This window comes from Haliotis rufescens, unplaced genomic scaffold (assembly GCF_023055435.1).
Source record: "Haliotis rufescens isolate VD_foot unplaced genomic scaffold, xgHalRufe1.0.p SCAF_12, whole genome shotgun sequence".
Classification (NCBI taxonomy): Eukaryota; Metazoa; Mollusca; class Gastropoda; order Lepetellida; family Haliotidae; genus Haliotis; species Haliotis rufescens.
The window spans coordinates 11,442,408-11,459,254 of record NW_025963802.1 but is presented as its reverse complement, the minus strand read 5'-3'; the positions used below and the strand labels follow the sequence as shown (position 1 = coordinate 11,459,254).

At 40.1% G+C, this 16,847-nt stretch overlaps 2 protein-coding genes across 2 annotated transcripts; one reads left to right on the top strand and one right to left on the bottom strand.

The window, feature by feature from the left end:
- Positions 1-4,582: 4,582 nt before the first annotated feature.
- LOC124143408 (nicotinamide N-methyltransferase-like) lies at positions 4,583-6,750 on the top strand. Its single transcript, XM_046512383.2, has 3 exons — positions 4,583-4,758; positions 5,389-5,593; positions 6,304-6,750. The coding sequence occupies exons 1-3, from the start codon at positions 4,605-4,607 to the stop codon at positions 6,734-6,736; spliced, it is 792 nt and encodes a 263-aa protein (XP_046368339.1). The 5' UTR covers positions 4,583-4,604; the 3' UTR covers positions 6,737-6,750.
- Positions 6,751-7,890: 1,140 nt separating this feature from the next.
- On the bottom strand, positions 7,891-14,478 carry LOC125378398 (acid sphingomyelinase-like phosphodiesterase 3b). Its single transcript, XM_048393872.1, has 4 exons — positions 14,352-14,478; positions 12,951-13,114; positions 8,993-9,122; positions 7,891-7,937 (listed from the first exon to the last, which is right to left on the bottom strand). The coding sequence occupies exons 1-4, from the start codon at positions 14,476-14,478 to the stop codon at positions 7,891-7,893; spliced, it is 468 nt and encodes a 155-aa protein (XP_048249829.1).
- Between the last annotated feature and the right edge of the window lie 2,369 nt (positions 14,479-16,847).

Here is a 16,847-nt window from a genome sequence, read left to right as displayed (position 1 = left end):
ACATACATCCAGATGCAAAGTTCTGTTACTGTCCCCTAGGTGTTCCTGATATATGTACTTTCCTCGAATAAGAAGAAATATGTGAAAATATGGGATAGTGCATTTTGATGTATGTCCTTATCACGGATCCATACATAACAGTAACCCACTAGCAACAACGGCATGGTTACATACGAATTATTTACAGCACTAGGCGGGTCTAATTTACATTGTTCATACTAAGCAAGCCTAGCAGTTGACAAGCTTAAAATAAAGTAAAAAACTTAGGAGAAGGATGTGGAAGCTTTTAACATATATTTTACTAACGTGCAAAATTCCAATGTAATAGAACAACACGCACAGACACCGTTTATCTGCAGAAAAAAACACTATTCACCTGGTCAAACAACAAAATTACATCGATGAGGTATTGCGTCCAGGTGTGCTTCTCTTCCTACAACAGAACCCACAGATTTCATTATTACAAACGTTGCAGCTAGAATATTATCTTCTTGTGTTTTTTGTCAAGCCTGATATATATATTTTGGTAACTATGTTTTCCTCTGCAACACATTTAGGTTTAACTCTTTTCATTTACAAAAGCAGAATCTACCTATTTTGGTGATAAAATGCTTTGCTGTTGACACATCGTCTGTGTCAACTGACGTTGAATGCGTTTCATGTCTTTCTCATGGACATTATCATACCAAGGTTATATTTCAAAACAAAATATGATGTCGATATGAGAATATGTGTTCAGTCCCACTTTGACAATGCTCTAAATTATCTCAAAATTCTACCTACTGGTCATAAATTGAGTTTTCAATGTATGACATTGTACTTCCTTATTCAGTGTACGATTTGAACATTTAATTTGACAAATCTCTAAGAAGTGGGTGTTTGACTTGTAACATTCCAGCAATATCACGGCGGGGGACACCAGAAATGGGCGTCACACATTGTACCCATGTGAATCGACACAGGGTCGTCGACGCGACGAGGCAACACTTCAACAACTAGGTTATCCCACCGCCTCAAATGTTTGCCGAGAATGGCCAAGTAAACCCATAATCTTGAGAAACAACACATGCTACGATCCATTGAATCCGAGTTTTATTTCATGAGTGGAGAGTAATGCAGATATTTCCCAACGTTAAACACTCCCAGGACATTCCGTCCTTTTGTAGTATGGATGGGACGAGGCTGCTTACAATTGCTAGGGGCTCTAAACGAATATTTGGTTCATCCATGCCGGTGTGGATAGGAACTGAATATTTGGAGCTCTGCACAGAGATAAATGTTTCGTCTGTTTCTTCGTTTTTCTCAACAAAGGACTATCAAATTATATGTACATGTACTTCAACATAAACAACAATATCAATATCCGGACTTAATTATTCGTTATAATTATAGACATTTTGGTAATGACGGATCTTTTTTTGTTCTATCATAATTTTAATCGTAAATGAATTGATGAAACACATGTAGGATTCCAATGGGATTAAAACCGCTAACGAATGCTAACAAGGTGAACAATTGACTTGCCTTTGCATGTGTTTGTGACGGGTGCCAACGGTGGGGCAGGTTACGGTCAACTTTCGCGAACACCTAGTATCATTACTATTTGATAGTGATTCATAAGCACGTGTTCATGATATGGTCGTAATCGTACAATTGACAGTATAATCCTACCTAATTTTAATCATCTTTTTAGCAATTGTAAGATAACGTGAAGTTTAGGTGGGGATGGGGCCATTTTTGATTCAGGAATATGTTGTCTCTGTTATGTAGATGTTTATTATACATGTGTGTTATATATCAGTTCGACAAGAAGATATTGTTAGATGAGGCGTGTCTGTACTCATTGCTGTCATTTTGAATTCAAAATGATATTACCTTTCTTAAAGTTCTCAATCTGTTGATTGTCCCCGATCCAGTCTCTCCAGAGTTCAGCGGTAGCGTTATATAGAAACGCTTGTTGCACCGGGAACTGGTCAGCTGGAAACCAGTCATGGTTTCCCATTATGCCATAAACTGGGACGCCTGGAAACTCCGCCTTTAAGGCGTCTGTTATCTTCTCAGTGATCTCCAAGTTTAGACTTTGGTTGAGGAACTGGTTTTCTATGTGAGGCACGTTATCTCTGATGTAGCGAAGAAGAATATAAACAGTACATTCATAATTGTGTGGAAATAGATATGTACAATACTTTAATGCCTACAGGCAGCATTTTTACCAAATACACAATCAGGTAGCATATGTCTAGGTATTCATTCTCTGTTGATGAAAATAAGACACAATTGGCTACCACGTTGTTACACGTATCTCCAACTGAAAGCGACCCAACGATCAGCTGTAATCAGTTGTCCAATTCCCAGTGTGGACACTGTGTTCAGTAGGGTCAGCAGGTCGATGGCCACACTGGGAGGTTACCGCTCCAACAGCCATCTATGCCTGGCCTACTCCGCACAGTGTTTACACGTCCGTGTGTGGGGGCTTGGAAGGGCGACTGTGGCTCCCATGAAAGCGGAGGACGGTGCAATCCGACCCGCGGAGAACCGTCAGGCTGTCGATTTAATTAATATAATAATAGAATATTGTCTTGTTGTAAAAAGCTCCCGTCCTTAAATTACAAACGAAAAAGGGACAAAGAATAACAATGAATATTGCATTTGGTAAATAAAAACACATGATTGCTAGGGTTTCATTTGTCACTCAGTAAATAAAATTGATGTAACTGGATATCGTAGACTTGCTATATGATACTTATGGGTTTGGTTACTTTGTGATGTACATGTATATATATTGAGGCATATCGTGTAGTTGCCATTTACTCCAGAGTCCCAAGAGGTAAGGCATTTTGAAGAATGTAGACTCTATAACCATGTCTTCTGTTTGTATTTCTTTGCATATAAAGCTAGTGTTGGTTTCTAAATTACTTTTTATTGATATCAACAATTCGATTATAGTTTATCTTAACATAGAATTCCTAATATTAACAAAAAGCAAGTAGTTTTTCAAATCACTAACTCGATGTGTACACATCAAAATATCAAATCAAAATAATTTATTGATGTCATTAACGCGATATTTAGAATGAGAAATTTGTATGTTGCGAACAAGATATCAATGTTTTGACCGGATAAATGGTTTTATCATATAATGGGTAGGTTTCTCGGAAGGAGAAGGCCAACGGATAAAAACGATATCAGTTGGGGTCATATGCAGAGAGAGAGGCAAATATCAATGTTCAAGTAGGGACTACTTTCTGTCTTACAAACAAATATCGCGTCGCCATTATTATTCGGCGATCCAGTCAGAATTAACCATCGGGAATCTGGAGAAACTACTGGCATAATTGCTGTCATTATCAAAAGAATAGTCTAATTAAAATAATTAAAATCAGTGTTTAACTGTGACGTAGCTTAGGCATTTTACAGGTTTTGGTAACGTTGGAGATGTAAATTGCGAAACAATTTCGCGACGACTCTAGCTAAGTGGGATCAGTTGCAGTATCAATGCCTGGAACCTTTTTCCCAATTTAAAACAGTTAGACTTGACCGAACTGTGTTACCTTGTTTCGTTTTGTCTCTGTGTGGACATCTGACTGCACCCCGTAACCTTATATCACAAAAGGCAGACTCTAAAAAACGTGACGTCTCTTAGACTAGTGTAAGAGTAGGTTCCCTTTAATAAAGGACAGTTACTCTAGCGGGAAGTCCTATGGATTGCTGCGAAAGGCAAGTAAAACAATTTGTGTGGGCAGTTGTTGTTTTACCTATATGAAGTTATAGGCCACAGTTAGTATAAGAAACAAGTTTCATTTGGGACTAAACTGACTGTCCGACTGACATATCACTTACCTACTGACGTAATATATGTTAATGCGCACATTCCGTGACCGCTTGCAATGTTTAGGTAATTTTGTGAGGGATGGGAAGAGATTTTTCGAGCACAGATTTGAAGAATGACATTATATGATAAAGAGGTTATCACGCTTATGTGTTTGGGGACGGTAAATAACCTGTATTAGGAATAAACACTATATATTTAGCTCGCCAAGGTTCGCTAAAAATAATTCTATTCCTAATACAGGAGATTTACTATCCCCAAACACTTTCGCGTGATAACCTCTAAAACTGTACCTTATTAACTCTGTCACGCATGTTGACCGCGCATCCACACAAAACTCATCTTAATTCAGTTGATATGGTGTAGATAACGTCCATATTTCATTCGCCTACACTATATAAACTGAATTAGTAATTAATTCACGTTCTGCACTGACTTTGCACGTTAGTCTGCGGGAACGCTAACATGCTAACCCATGAAATTTGGAGTTTGCATGTGCATTCTATACAAACTAGGTATATACGTGTACATTTTGATGAAAACAGACAACTTGCTAATTGATGGTGCAATTTACTTACACTGTATTATGAAAAAAACGTGTCAAGTATGTAATGGCACCTGAAATCCATATTTGTGTTGTCTTGACTTATCACTGCGGTTTTAACTTCAACAATTGTTAGGAAAATGAATGTACAATTTTGTTTGTGCTTCTTACATGTCATTGGTATTGAATCGTCTTATTCTTTCAGTTTGAAGTAGCTGAAAGGAACCAACAATGGCAGATGAAGCAATGGCCTTATGTGACGACTACGCTAAAGATTTTGACCCAGATTACTACATACAAATATTCGAAGACCCAGAGCCGAGCCCTATCCTTGCGAACCTAATGTCATTCATATTGACCAATTATCACAAAGCGTTTAACTCAGGTAAAATTGCTTGTTTGTGTTGATGTACTCATTTTGTGCTTGTCGGATTGCTTACAATAAAGCAGTCACTGTGTTCTTTTGTACTTGTAAAGAAATGAGTCTTGCACAAGGGCGATCTTTCCTTTGAGTCGAGAAGCCAACGATTGTGCCTTCGAATCTGGGTTGCCCTGATCAATTAAATGCTTGGAAACGGGCAGGGATCAGAAGTAGCGTAAATCCCCACGTTCCCTTGTATGGTTGCCTACCTTGGTGCTGTCGATCAATAGCCCGTGTTGTTGAAAGGTCGTTCATTCTTTTACTTGCTCTAAAACAAGTTTTATCTAAATATGTGATGGTCTAGTTATTGTACTGTCCATCGGCGACAGATGCTTATACAGTACACTTAATGATTTTGTTAAAGTTAAACTTTCTCTAGTCACAATATGGCTGAAATATTGCTATGGTGACGTTAAATATTAGCTCACTCACTTAATCGATCTGATTAGGTTTATGGGCTTGCTAACGCCATACCTGTACATCCTAGTAATCCGTGAATAACAACATAGTGTAGTTCAATGTGCGTTCAAAATAGCTGATGGTTGTGGTAGTAAAGTGGAGGGGAGAACTACCTATTCTTATGCTTTGTTCCAGGTACTGTCAAAGGGAAGACGCTCTTGGATATTGGGACAGGTCCAACAATATACAGTGTCATTAGCGCAGCACAACATTGTGACAACATCTTCTTGTCAGACTTCTGCCAGAGTAACAATGACATCTTAAAGCAATGGCGCGATGGATCTTTGGAATTCAGTTTTGATAAAATATTTGAAATGGTACTCAAAATAGAAGGGAAAAGGCAAGTTAGGATTTCTTAATATAGACTCTTCTTTCGGATTCATTGCTGTTACATGATTCACTCAGTTTCAAAATCATTTATTACATCAAATGTATATGTATTAAATAGGCAATATTTTGACAACTAAAGTCAGTTAATCCGTAGATTTAATAGGTATGCAAAAAATATGCAAATCAGAAGATTAAACGTAAATAGTCATTATCAGTAACTGAAAATATTATCACAGGGTAATGCAAGTTCAGTGGTTCTCAAGGTACATGGGCCTATATCGTAGTGATTGTAGATTGATTTAGAATTAGGCACCTACGTTTTTAATTTCGTTTACCGAATCATTGGTACGGAAGGTTCCTCTGTATACATGCAACAGTAATCGTTAGGTAAGCGAGGTCTGCAGACTTCTTGGGTTCAGCCTAGCGGGGAGGCACTGTGATTTATAATCGAATTTCTAGGATGTTTGTTGTTTGATCAGGGTTACAGCATCCAATGACTTAGCAATGCTTTCAAAATGTTTATTGGAAAAAAATTCCAAACTTGAAGCATCAATCATTATGTCATTGCAATTCCCTGTTTTAACTTGTGCCAATTTTTCCCGTGTTTGTTCTGTTTAGCACTTGACTTGCCTTTCCATGTATTTGTGACATATGCCAATGGAAGAACATAAGACGCACACCTTTTTGCGAAATCATAAGTGACAATTTCTTTGTTTACAGCAAAACTGATATCCCCGAGAGAGCGGCAAGTATTAGAGACAAGATTTGTGGGATTCTACACTGCGACATCAGGGACGATAACCCTTTCTCGCCAAACTTCCTTCCGCAGGTCGACATCGTCACGTCATCCTTCTGTCTGGAAGCAGTTGCCACAGACTTGGCCTCCTATGAGCGGTACGCCAGGAATATGGTCGGAATGTTAAAACCCGGTGGCCACGTGGTCATCTGTGGATGTTTGGGAGGAACTTTCTACACAGTGGGAGAAAAGAAGTTCGGCACTTTGGGGATGTCGAGAGATGAATTGAAGTCTACATGGAAGAAGGTTGGAATTCAGATCATTTCCTGGGACGAGGGTGTACGAGCCAAGGAAGACTATTCAGATGTGGAGGGCAGCTATAGCATGGTTGGAAAAAAGGTCCCTGTTGCTTTGTGAAAACTTTTGAATGTAAAATAGTATCAGGGTACGATGTAGATTATTGACTGTTTTGCGAACATTTCTTTTCGATATTGAATCAAGGCTGAAATGTGTTAATCAGTATACAGACACATAAAAATCGTTTACCTAAGGACGTTGTATGACAGGGTTTCTTTTTAGCCAAATGCAAACTTAATTTGTAAGCATTGTTTTAAAAATAATCGGATATATCGGAACAGATTTGAAGACTTTTGGAGAAAATCCAACGATAAGCATCCAACTATTTTGATTTATAACATCAAGGAAATCAACTCGAACCAAGGAGTTCATCACAGCCCAATATTCAAATTCAGCCCTTTTGACAGATCATTCAATGTTGTTATCCATACATTGGAAAAACTACAAAAATTCACATTAATGTCAACAAATCAAAACTTTCCATCTTCAAAACTTTTTCTAAAGGTTTACCTTAATTGTTTCTTTGCTGAAATGCAAAAAGTAAGCCTGGTCATACCTCGTCCATACTTAACCTTATTCCGGCCAGGGTACTCTGTCATATGACGCTTTGCAAGTTTGTTCATTGAATTACGTTTCCTGTTACAAAGCTGTCAACAAGAACTAAGATCTGGTTTCTACTCCCCTGTCTTGCCCTGTCCGCTAGGGCTCATCAACTGCCGTGTGTCGATTATCCGGCCAACGCAACTGAGCGTGACAAGCGACTGTACGGGCAGTGAAAATAATCATTGATGCAATATCTCTACGTATTTCTGAACACTGATTGGTTACCTCTGTGACTGCATATTAGAAACTGGTAATTCAACCTATTTCATGGGATCCATCTGGGTACTTCCGATACGAATCAAAGTCCAATTCCATTTTTTCAGCAACCCCCGCTCTCCTAAGAATGTTTCATAGATATTAACCCTTCCCACAGTTCTAAAGTCAACCCATATATTACCCGTCATATCGAACTTGTGTCAACAACATATATCACGAACAACGTTTTAACTGCAAGCAGCAAGCTGCCATAAATCACTGGAACAAACATTTAGCAAGTCTAGGTTTCTTCAGTTAAGCCTGTCATACAGATACTGAAATAAAACCATCCAAAATACCCCATGCCATGTTTGCAAGTAATGATTGCTTAAGTTTGCTGTTCCGCTCTTGGAGCGTCAGGGTGTCACCGATGGCGCTATGAACATCGGAATACCCGGTGTACCTACAAATAATAGTGTTTTATTTTACTTCGTGTACATTGGATGCCTTAATTGGAGAGTTTGATTAAGTGCTGTTTGTCTCAGTGTCAACAATATTCAAACTAAGTCATGGTGGCATGTAAGTACCCAAGCAATGTCCAAGAGAAGTAGTGGTTGATATTATACAAAACGTCCCACGACGTCTGGGTACATCCAACCCTTGGGTTCCTAGTCTAGATCTGATCCGGATTTCAAACAGGGCTGCTTGAAATAAACCCAAGCATACGTGTACGGACATCCTAAAGGCCACATGAACGCTTGATATGAATCAGTTTAATGAACGCTACACCCCATGTAAAGAAGAAGTGAAAGGACAATAATTGGAATCTCGGCATTTAAGCAGACATCAGCGTTTGTGCCACTGTTTCGACTCTTATTGAGGGTAGCACCAATATATCGACTTTGAACGTTGAACTCTTCTGGGTAATTGCACTCACCGACTACAAGACTACCCATATTGTTAATGGAACTTATGGAACTGTGTAATTTATAAGGATATACATTTTTGAAGAACGACGTAACTTCAATGGGAACTATGTGACTTAACATAATTACGCCAATCAAAATAGGAAAAAGAAGTGGGATATAGGTAGGCAGCAAGCGGTATGGCAACACACAGGGCGCAGCATACGTAAACAATTCTTACTTCTACTTTCGATTTACGGTAAACAAACGAAATGCGTAAATAATAAATATACAGTTTCGGCATTAGGATGACATTTTTTTCTGCAACAAATTTAGTTCAGCCGCTGATTTGAACAGCACATCAGGCACATTATGGCATGTCAGGCTGATGTTAGAGTAAAGCCCAGTTTACACCGATCCAAGACGTTAACACGGTTTTCACACCTACGAACACGTGTATGGTCACCATGAACAATGAACATTTAATGTGCAACGAATCCTGTCTCGTCTAAGGGGTGTAACCCGCCATCTACGACACTGGGCCAGCCGTACAGCAATCACAAAGGAATGATGCAATTGCTAAACCACATTACAGCATGCTCTGGTGACCTACCGTCTTTCTTCAGTAACAGTTTGAGTCCCTCAGCGTCGTCATGGCCGAAGTACATCCCGGGGATGATGTCCGCGTACTTCTGGACGAGGTCGAGGAATTTGGTGTTGAACTGCTCATAAAACCACTGAACCTGTTTGCAAACAATACCCGATAAACCCCAAGCTTACTCGTCCCTGCTCGTCTTTCTCCGTGAGGTAAGTTTCTGGAATGGAAGCAGTGTAAGAAAGCTAAACGGACATATGTGAAGGCTACACTTAATGAGCTAGAGAATCTGTGTTATACAGACATGGGACAATTTTGGAAGAAAATTTGTAAAGTAGGAGTTGGATGTGAACGATTGAATAACATCCCGATGGAAGTTACACTTGACGATGGCTCTAAAAGTACTGAGCCTCATATTTCGATGTCCAAATGGAGAAACAGTTACTCTGAACTTCTGAACTGTAACGTCACCAGTGACTGCCCCACCCCACAAGAACTAGAGAATGCTGAACTACCGATGTGTGAGCCTATCTCTATTGAAGAAGTAAGGTATGCTGTAATCCACGCTAAGAAATACAAGGCATGTGGTGTAGACAACGTCCCTGCGGTGGTTATATGTAATGACACGTGTATTAAATATCTTCACATACTCTTCACAGTGTGCTTTAACTCTGGGTGTATCCCTGCCAGTTGGGGTAAAGGCATCATCAACCCTATTCCGAAGGCTTCTACTGAAGACCGAAGTGACCCACTCTCATACAGAGGTCTTACGATTACGACAGCTTCTTACAAGATTTATTGCAGCATTTTAAATAAACGTCTTTCAACATACGTTGAGGATCATGGCATACTAGAAGATAACCAGAACGGTTTCAGAAAAGGACGATCAACAACGTTAACGGAGCATATCTCTACTATTACTTCTATCATAGAAACACGGAAATCGATTAAGAAGCCAACATATGCAGCCTTCATAGACTTCCGAAAGGCGTATGACTGTGTTGATAGACAGAAGATGTGGGCTAAACTGCTTGAAGTGCACATAAAAGGTAAAATGTTTAACTCTATTACATCACTGTACAAGAACGTGCAATGTTCTGTCAGACTCAACGGAAGATCAACACCATGGTTTGATGTAAAATGTGGACTAAAGCAGGGATGCATGTTATCACCGGTACTTTTCAACCTTTTCATAAATGACCTTATCGCTACCATAAACCAAACGTCCATAGGAGTTGTTATCGATGAGATGACTGTTGGTATACTTGCATACGCCGATGATATTGTCCTACTTGCGGAGTCGGAATCCGAGTTAAATCTACTATTGGATTGCTTGAGTATATGGTGTCAGACCAACTCGATGGCTGTGAAAACTGACAAGTCCAAAGTCGTACACTTCAGGAGCTCCTCAACTATGAAGACTAATTGTATTTTCAAGTGCGGGGGTCAGATCTTGGAGATCGTCGATTGCTATAACTATCTGGGCATTCTCTCGACAGAACATCTCGACTATAATCGTATGGCCAGAGCAGCAGTCAGTTCAGCGAGTAGATCCCTGGGTCTCCTCATATCTAAATATTAAGCTCTTGGAGGTATGCAGTACAAGACTTTTACTAAGTTATTTGACTCCATGGTATGGTCATTAATAGAGTACGGTGCAGCAATATGGGGGACGTACAACATGTCATGCATTGAAGCCGTTCAGAACGTAAGGAAACACACGCCCAACGCCGCTGTCGGTGGAGGTGGACATGGGGTGGACTGCCCACGTCGTGCGGCAGTGGGACTCTGTATCACGCCTTTACATGAGATTACGCACCATGGATCCTGGACGTCTAGCACATCAAGTTCTCAATTGGACCTATCGGTGGGCGGCGCGACGTAAACGGAATCAAGTTTTAGAATACATCTGAAGTTTGATGTACTTGGACTATCTCATTTTAACAACATTAATTACACGTATGACAAATGTAACGTCACAAGGACGGTTCAGGAAAAGATATTTGAACAGTTCCCAGAAAATTGGATGAAGCTGATCAATCAAAAATATAGCGTACTTGGAACAGGTGGAAATGAGCTGAGAACCTACGTCACTTTTAAAGTCGAATATAGAGTCGAATCCTATGTGTTGGGTGAGCTTCAGCGGTCATACGGAAGCGCCCTTTCAAGATTCCGGTGCGGAGTTGCGCCGCTTCACATAGAAACTGGACGTTACCCCTATTGAAGAAAGAACTTGTTATGTATGCAGAGATACAATTGAGGAAGAAAAACATGTTTTATTACACTGCCCACAGTACCAATCTTACAGATGCCACCTCCTTTCAAAGTGCAATTCAATCTGTCCTGATTTTAACGATTTTAGTGATAACCAGAAGCTAGGTTTTATACTTTCCAGCCCAGAAATGATTTTTACATCTGCCAAAACCTGCAACAGAATTTTATTAGAACGAACACGGGCTTTATACAAATGATATTTACGATGAGTGTTATTAACGTTTTTAGGATCTTTTTCATGTATTTATATGTCACACGCTTTTACACAATAATTTTAGTCTCTGATAACTCTGCTTAGAGTGGCTCGTGCTACACCTTCATATTGTCATACCTTGAAAATATTTAAGTATTTGTAGCTAACGAGGTGAGACTTTAATAAATTATCTGTCTGTCTGTCAGGAAATAGTTTTTCACGTTTATATTTTCGCAATGAAAGCCAGTTATTCTGCTCAGCGCTTGGGTGTTGGCTTCTCTGGTCGGAGTCCTATTGTTTTGGCTTCAAAATTTTAATCGTGCATGAACTAAAGGTGTGATGTCACTCTCGGAAATTATTTCATGCACTCAGAACCGTCGACGTACTGGCCCGTTAACACACAGTGTTGCCCTACGATCCACCCTGCCGTGCAGCGATCGAAAGTTGTATTTTCCTGCGTGATTAAGCCAATGGACCCAAAAGAGAGAAATATTTTCAGCCAATCAGCGTGAGCGCAACGCAACGTTTGTTGTGAACGAGCATCTCCTGTCACTTCCTGTAACATCTGGTCTGATTCAATTATTGTCACATTTAAACTCAAATGGGCTATCCGTAATAGAGAGAAACACATGATACGTATATTAACGACCCTGCAAAGACATGAGTGAGGGGACATATGCGTTTTCTAATAAAGTATGCAAATTGAATCGCACTGTGTACATCCATGAGCAGTATTTGAGGGAGTGCAGAGGACAGCTGTTATTTGGGAGAACACAAAGAACAATCCTTATTCATCAGCCAACGTAAAACACACATCTTAATTATTTGGAGGAATGCATATGATGCCTGTTATTTCAGAGCGGACAGAACACACATATTATTTTCAGGTACGCTGCAGACACCAATTATATATTTGAATGTATACATGTACGTATATGACACCTGTTAATTTCGAGAGCGTAGAGGAAGCAGGGGAATGGTGTCATTCATCTTCGGTTATACAACGTTCACAACCGTGTAGAAGATCCGGGGTAGAAAAGGTCTTCAGCAACCCATGCTTGCCGTAAAAGGCGACTATGTTTGTCGACTAACGGGAGCAAGAGGCGACTAACGGGAGCGGGTGGTCAGACTAGCTGACTTGGTTGATGCATGTCATCGTATCCCAATTGCGTAGGTCGATGCTCATGATGCCAGTCACTGGATTGTCTGGTCCAGACTTGATTATTTACAGACGCCGTCATATAGCTGGAATATTGCTGAGTGCGGCGTTAAACTACAAACAAACAAACAGATGGTTTGATCGACCTATGTATATCATCTCTATTTGAAATAGCTACAGCGCTCCAGTTTAAAGAAGAGCCTATGCTGTTTAACGCCCCAGTTATATAACGGTGATCTGTAAATAATACTCGATTATTTAGAGACCGCCGTCATATAGCTGGAACATTGCTGAGTGCGGCGTGAAACAACAAACAAACAAACACAACTGTGTAATTATGCAAGTTATACCTTCTCTCCAGCGTTCCTGGCGTCTTGTAGTACCCCGTCCAGCCAGGTGAACTGACCAGCTGGGTCAGGTAAATGACGGGTCAGTCTGTCCGCGGTATAGTAGAACACTGTGTTCAGACCTACGATCCTAAGACCGTTAACTATCTTAATTGTGTAGTACCCACCTAGAACAAAATCAGTGAGAAAGATACTTACATTTAACATGTCACATATCTTGGCCATGCACTCTGAATACGCTGAACAAGAGCTAAGTAAATACTGAATTCGGATCCGGAGCGGCTAGTTTCACCAGTTCGTTTTCCACATGTTATACATATTGCTCATTTCCACGTCTATATAATCTAGACGTTATTAATGACATTATTTGAAATAGAGGCATTCATTCTGTGACATGAGGGTGAATATAAAGTGATTATAGTAAGAACTAAAATTCAGTCACCATACAAATATATTTTAAGCTTGTTGTAACTGCCAAATGTTAAGAATTGACTATCACTTTGTGTGAGTTCATTGGAGTATGAACCTTCATAGATTGAGGGCCAAACTGTATGAACGTTGGAGCTTGCGTCCATGTCGACAGTTATCGGCTGTCGTGATCAGAGATCAGCTGGGTTTGTAGGAAAACGAGGATTTCTGTTTCAAAACCGAGGGTACATGTAAGTTCTAAATCTTACACATTGTTCTATATACAGTGCGAAGTTGCCGGATATATTCTCTTGTGGAATCCGAAGTTAAAGTCATTTTAAAATATTATAATTCGTTCTTATTAACGAAGTAGGTTGAAGGAAATAAGTTGAAGCGTACCTACAGTCTTAGGTTGTCTCCCCTGAAACTGTATCAGTTCGTTGTAAGTATATTTAATACTGATTAAAGGATCTTTACATTCTTTATATAACTATAAAAATATGTTAATTGATCTTATTAATAAATGTTGATTGATTGTTAATAATTGTTGGTCATTTATTGTTTATTCATGGAAAACTGAATGGTTATTGTGGTGTAGAAGAGAGATCCAATATACCCAATTTACACATAAACTACTGGTTGCCTCTCTGCACAATTCGATCCCCTTAAACCGTTACACGGTGTATGAGGGAACGGTTACCCCCGTAGTCCTTAACACTATGTTGAAATACAACATTGGTGAAATAGTTATGATTATATAAACCTTAACGTTAGAATGTTATGATTAGCACTCAATCAATTACATGGTAAAATGTGCTCGTGTGCTAATTCATCAGGTTATGAACTTTTAAATTTTGACAACTCCAACTCTAGTAATTCACACTCGCATATTCTAAATTTTGACTCACACCTAATATTCACTAAAGTAAATTATAAATAGTTTCAAAACCAGAACCAAAACGCCACAACATTTCAAAGATAATGACAGAAAGTAACCTTTCTTAAAATTGTCCATCTGCTGATTGTCTCCGATCCAGTCTCTCCAGAGTTCAGCTGTAGCATTATACAGGAAGGCCTGATGTGCTGGGAACAGGCTGGCCGGAAACCAGTCATGGTTGCCCATTGTCCCGTAAACTGGGACGCCTGGAAACTCTGCCTTTAAGGCAGCTGTTATATTCTCGATGATCTCAAAATTCAGGCTTTCGCTGAGGAACTGGTTTCTTATGTGCGCCACATTGTCCCTTCAGAAATAGAAATGTTTTCAACAATGGAAAATTGTTAGTGAGCCATTCCGATGGATATGAGGGGTCTGTGTGTGAGAAATGTGATTAATATTGTGAGCAATGCATAACGCCGTCGGGATATGATCGATCGAGTCACCGAGCATGACCATCCAATCTTTTCAGTAGCCTCTTACCTAAATTATTTTAAAAAGTAAGTATGCTTCACTAGACTGTTGAAAACAAAGAAATAGCCTGCCACAAAAAATACATTATTGCAAGGTGTCATTCTTTTAAAAACGAACGCCTCCGTTGTCTAGTGGTAGAGCGTCCGCCCGGAGAGTGGTCCGGGGTTTGATACCCACCGGCATCATACCAAAAGACGTTAAAAGATGCTACTTGTCTGGCGCTCTGCATTGGGGGCTAAAACAAGGACTGGTCGGCTCGGAATAAGTATACTGGGGTATTCATGTTAAACTGCGGCATGGTATCTCAGTGGGCTAGCACTATAAATCGGCATCAGTCCGGACTAGTACAAGCAGCCACACACACACACACACACACACACACACACACACACACACACACACACACACACACACACACACACACACACACACACACACACACACACACGTGCATGCACGTCGCTACATAAGTGCAATAATCTTGGACGCGACGTTAAACTCCATTTCACCTCACCTCTTAAAAATAATAGTGCATAGTTTTTAACTAGAACAATATCTGGTTTTAAAGCTGTTTGCAAAAAAAAAAACATGCATCGAGTTCAGCATCATACCCTGACCAGAGGATGAAATCGACGTCACGTTTAACGTTGGCCATGGCGGCGACGCTGTCGTTGACGAGGCGCCAAGGAGAGTCGCACCATTAGTCGCCGTAGATACCACGTACAGGAACCTTGTCATTAAGGACCGCATTTCTGACCAGTATGTTGGGTCGAAATGATGGTCTGTGATGTGCCAGAAATGTCCTCGTGAAAAGATAACGCCACATAGCACATGAGTCAATATAACATGAACTGGCTTTGTAGTAACTACAGTAAAGCTGATTCTTAAAAGAATCCTGGAATCGGAACAAGATCGTTTACTTTGTGATAAAAAATAGGATTTAAACTACCGGGCAAAAGAAACTTATCAGTTGTAAATTAAGTTTTGTCTGAATTAAAGACGGTGCGATAGCTAGGAACGTTATCAGAAAACATTCACCGAAACACACTGTGTGCACACATGAAAGTCACTTTTTACAGGATTCATTTCGTGGAGTCATGAAAAAAGGGAAAAACAGGATTTTGTGGAACTGGTAAAAATGTTCGTGCATGATTTAGGAATAAATACCGGCGTGTGGCAGAGCAAGGATACCGCATCAAAGAAAACATCAGGGAAATGCGGTGACTCACACAAGAGGAACGTGACAGAGCTCTTGGTATGGCCGATTTAGGGGCCTCTCAACAGCAGATTGCAAGAACCTTTAACTGCAGTCAAACGATCATTGAGCCGTTGAGCCGAGTCATAGATGGAGGAGGTAATGTAGTGATTGAGTCGTATTATGTTAGTGCTCATGCCATTTGTCGAAACTGAGAGCAACCATGCCCCCCCCCACCCCACCCCACCCTCCCCCCAACACACACACACACACACACGCACACACGCACACGCACACACACACGCGCGCGCGCGCACACACACACCCACACACATATTTACATACATATGCACATCCAGATGCAAAGTTCTGTCCCCTAGGTGTACCTAATATATGTACTTTCATTGAATAAAGAAGGAATATGTGAGAATATGGGATAGTGCATTTTGATGTAAGTCCTTATCACGGATCCATACATAACAGTAACCCACTAGCAACAACGGCATGGTAACATAAGAATTATTTACAGCACTGGGCGGGTCTAATTTACATCTAATAACATTTAATTTACCCAAATCTTTAAGAAGTGAGTGAGTGACTTGCAATATTCCAGCAATATCACGGCGGGGAACACCAGAAATGGGCTTCACACATTGTACCCATGTGAATCGACACCGGGTCGTCGACGCGACGAGACAACACTTCAACAACTAGGTTATCCCACCGCCTCAAATGTGTGTGGAGAATGGCCAAGTAAACCCATAATCTTGAAAAACAACACAGGCGACGATCCATTGAATCCGAGTTATATTTTATGAGTGGAGAGTAATGAAGATAATTCCCAACGTTAAACATTCCCAGGACATGCCGTCCTTTTGTAGTATGGATG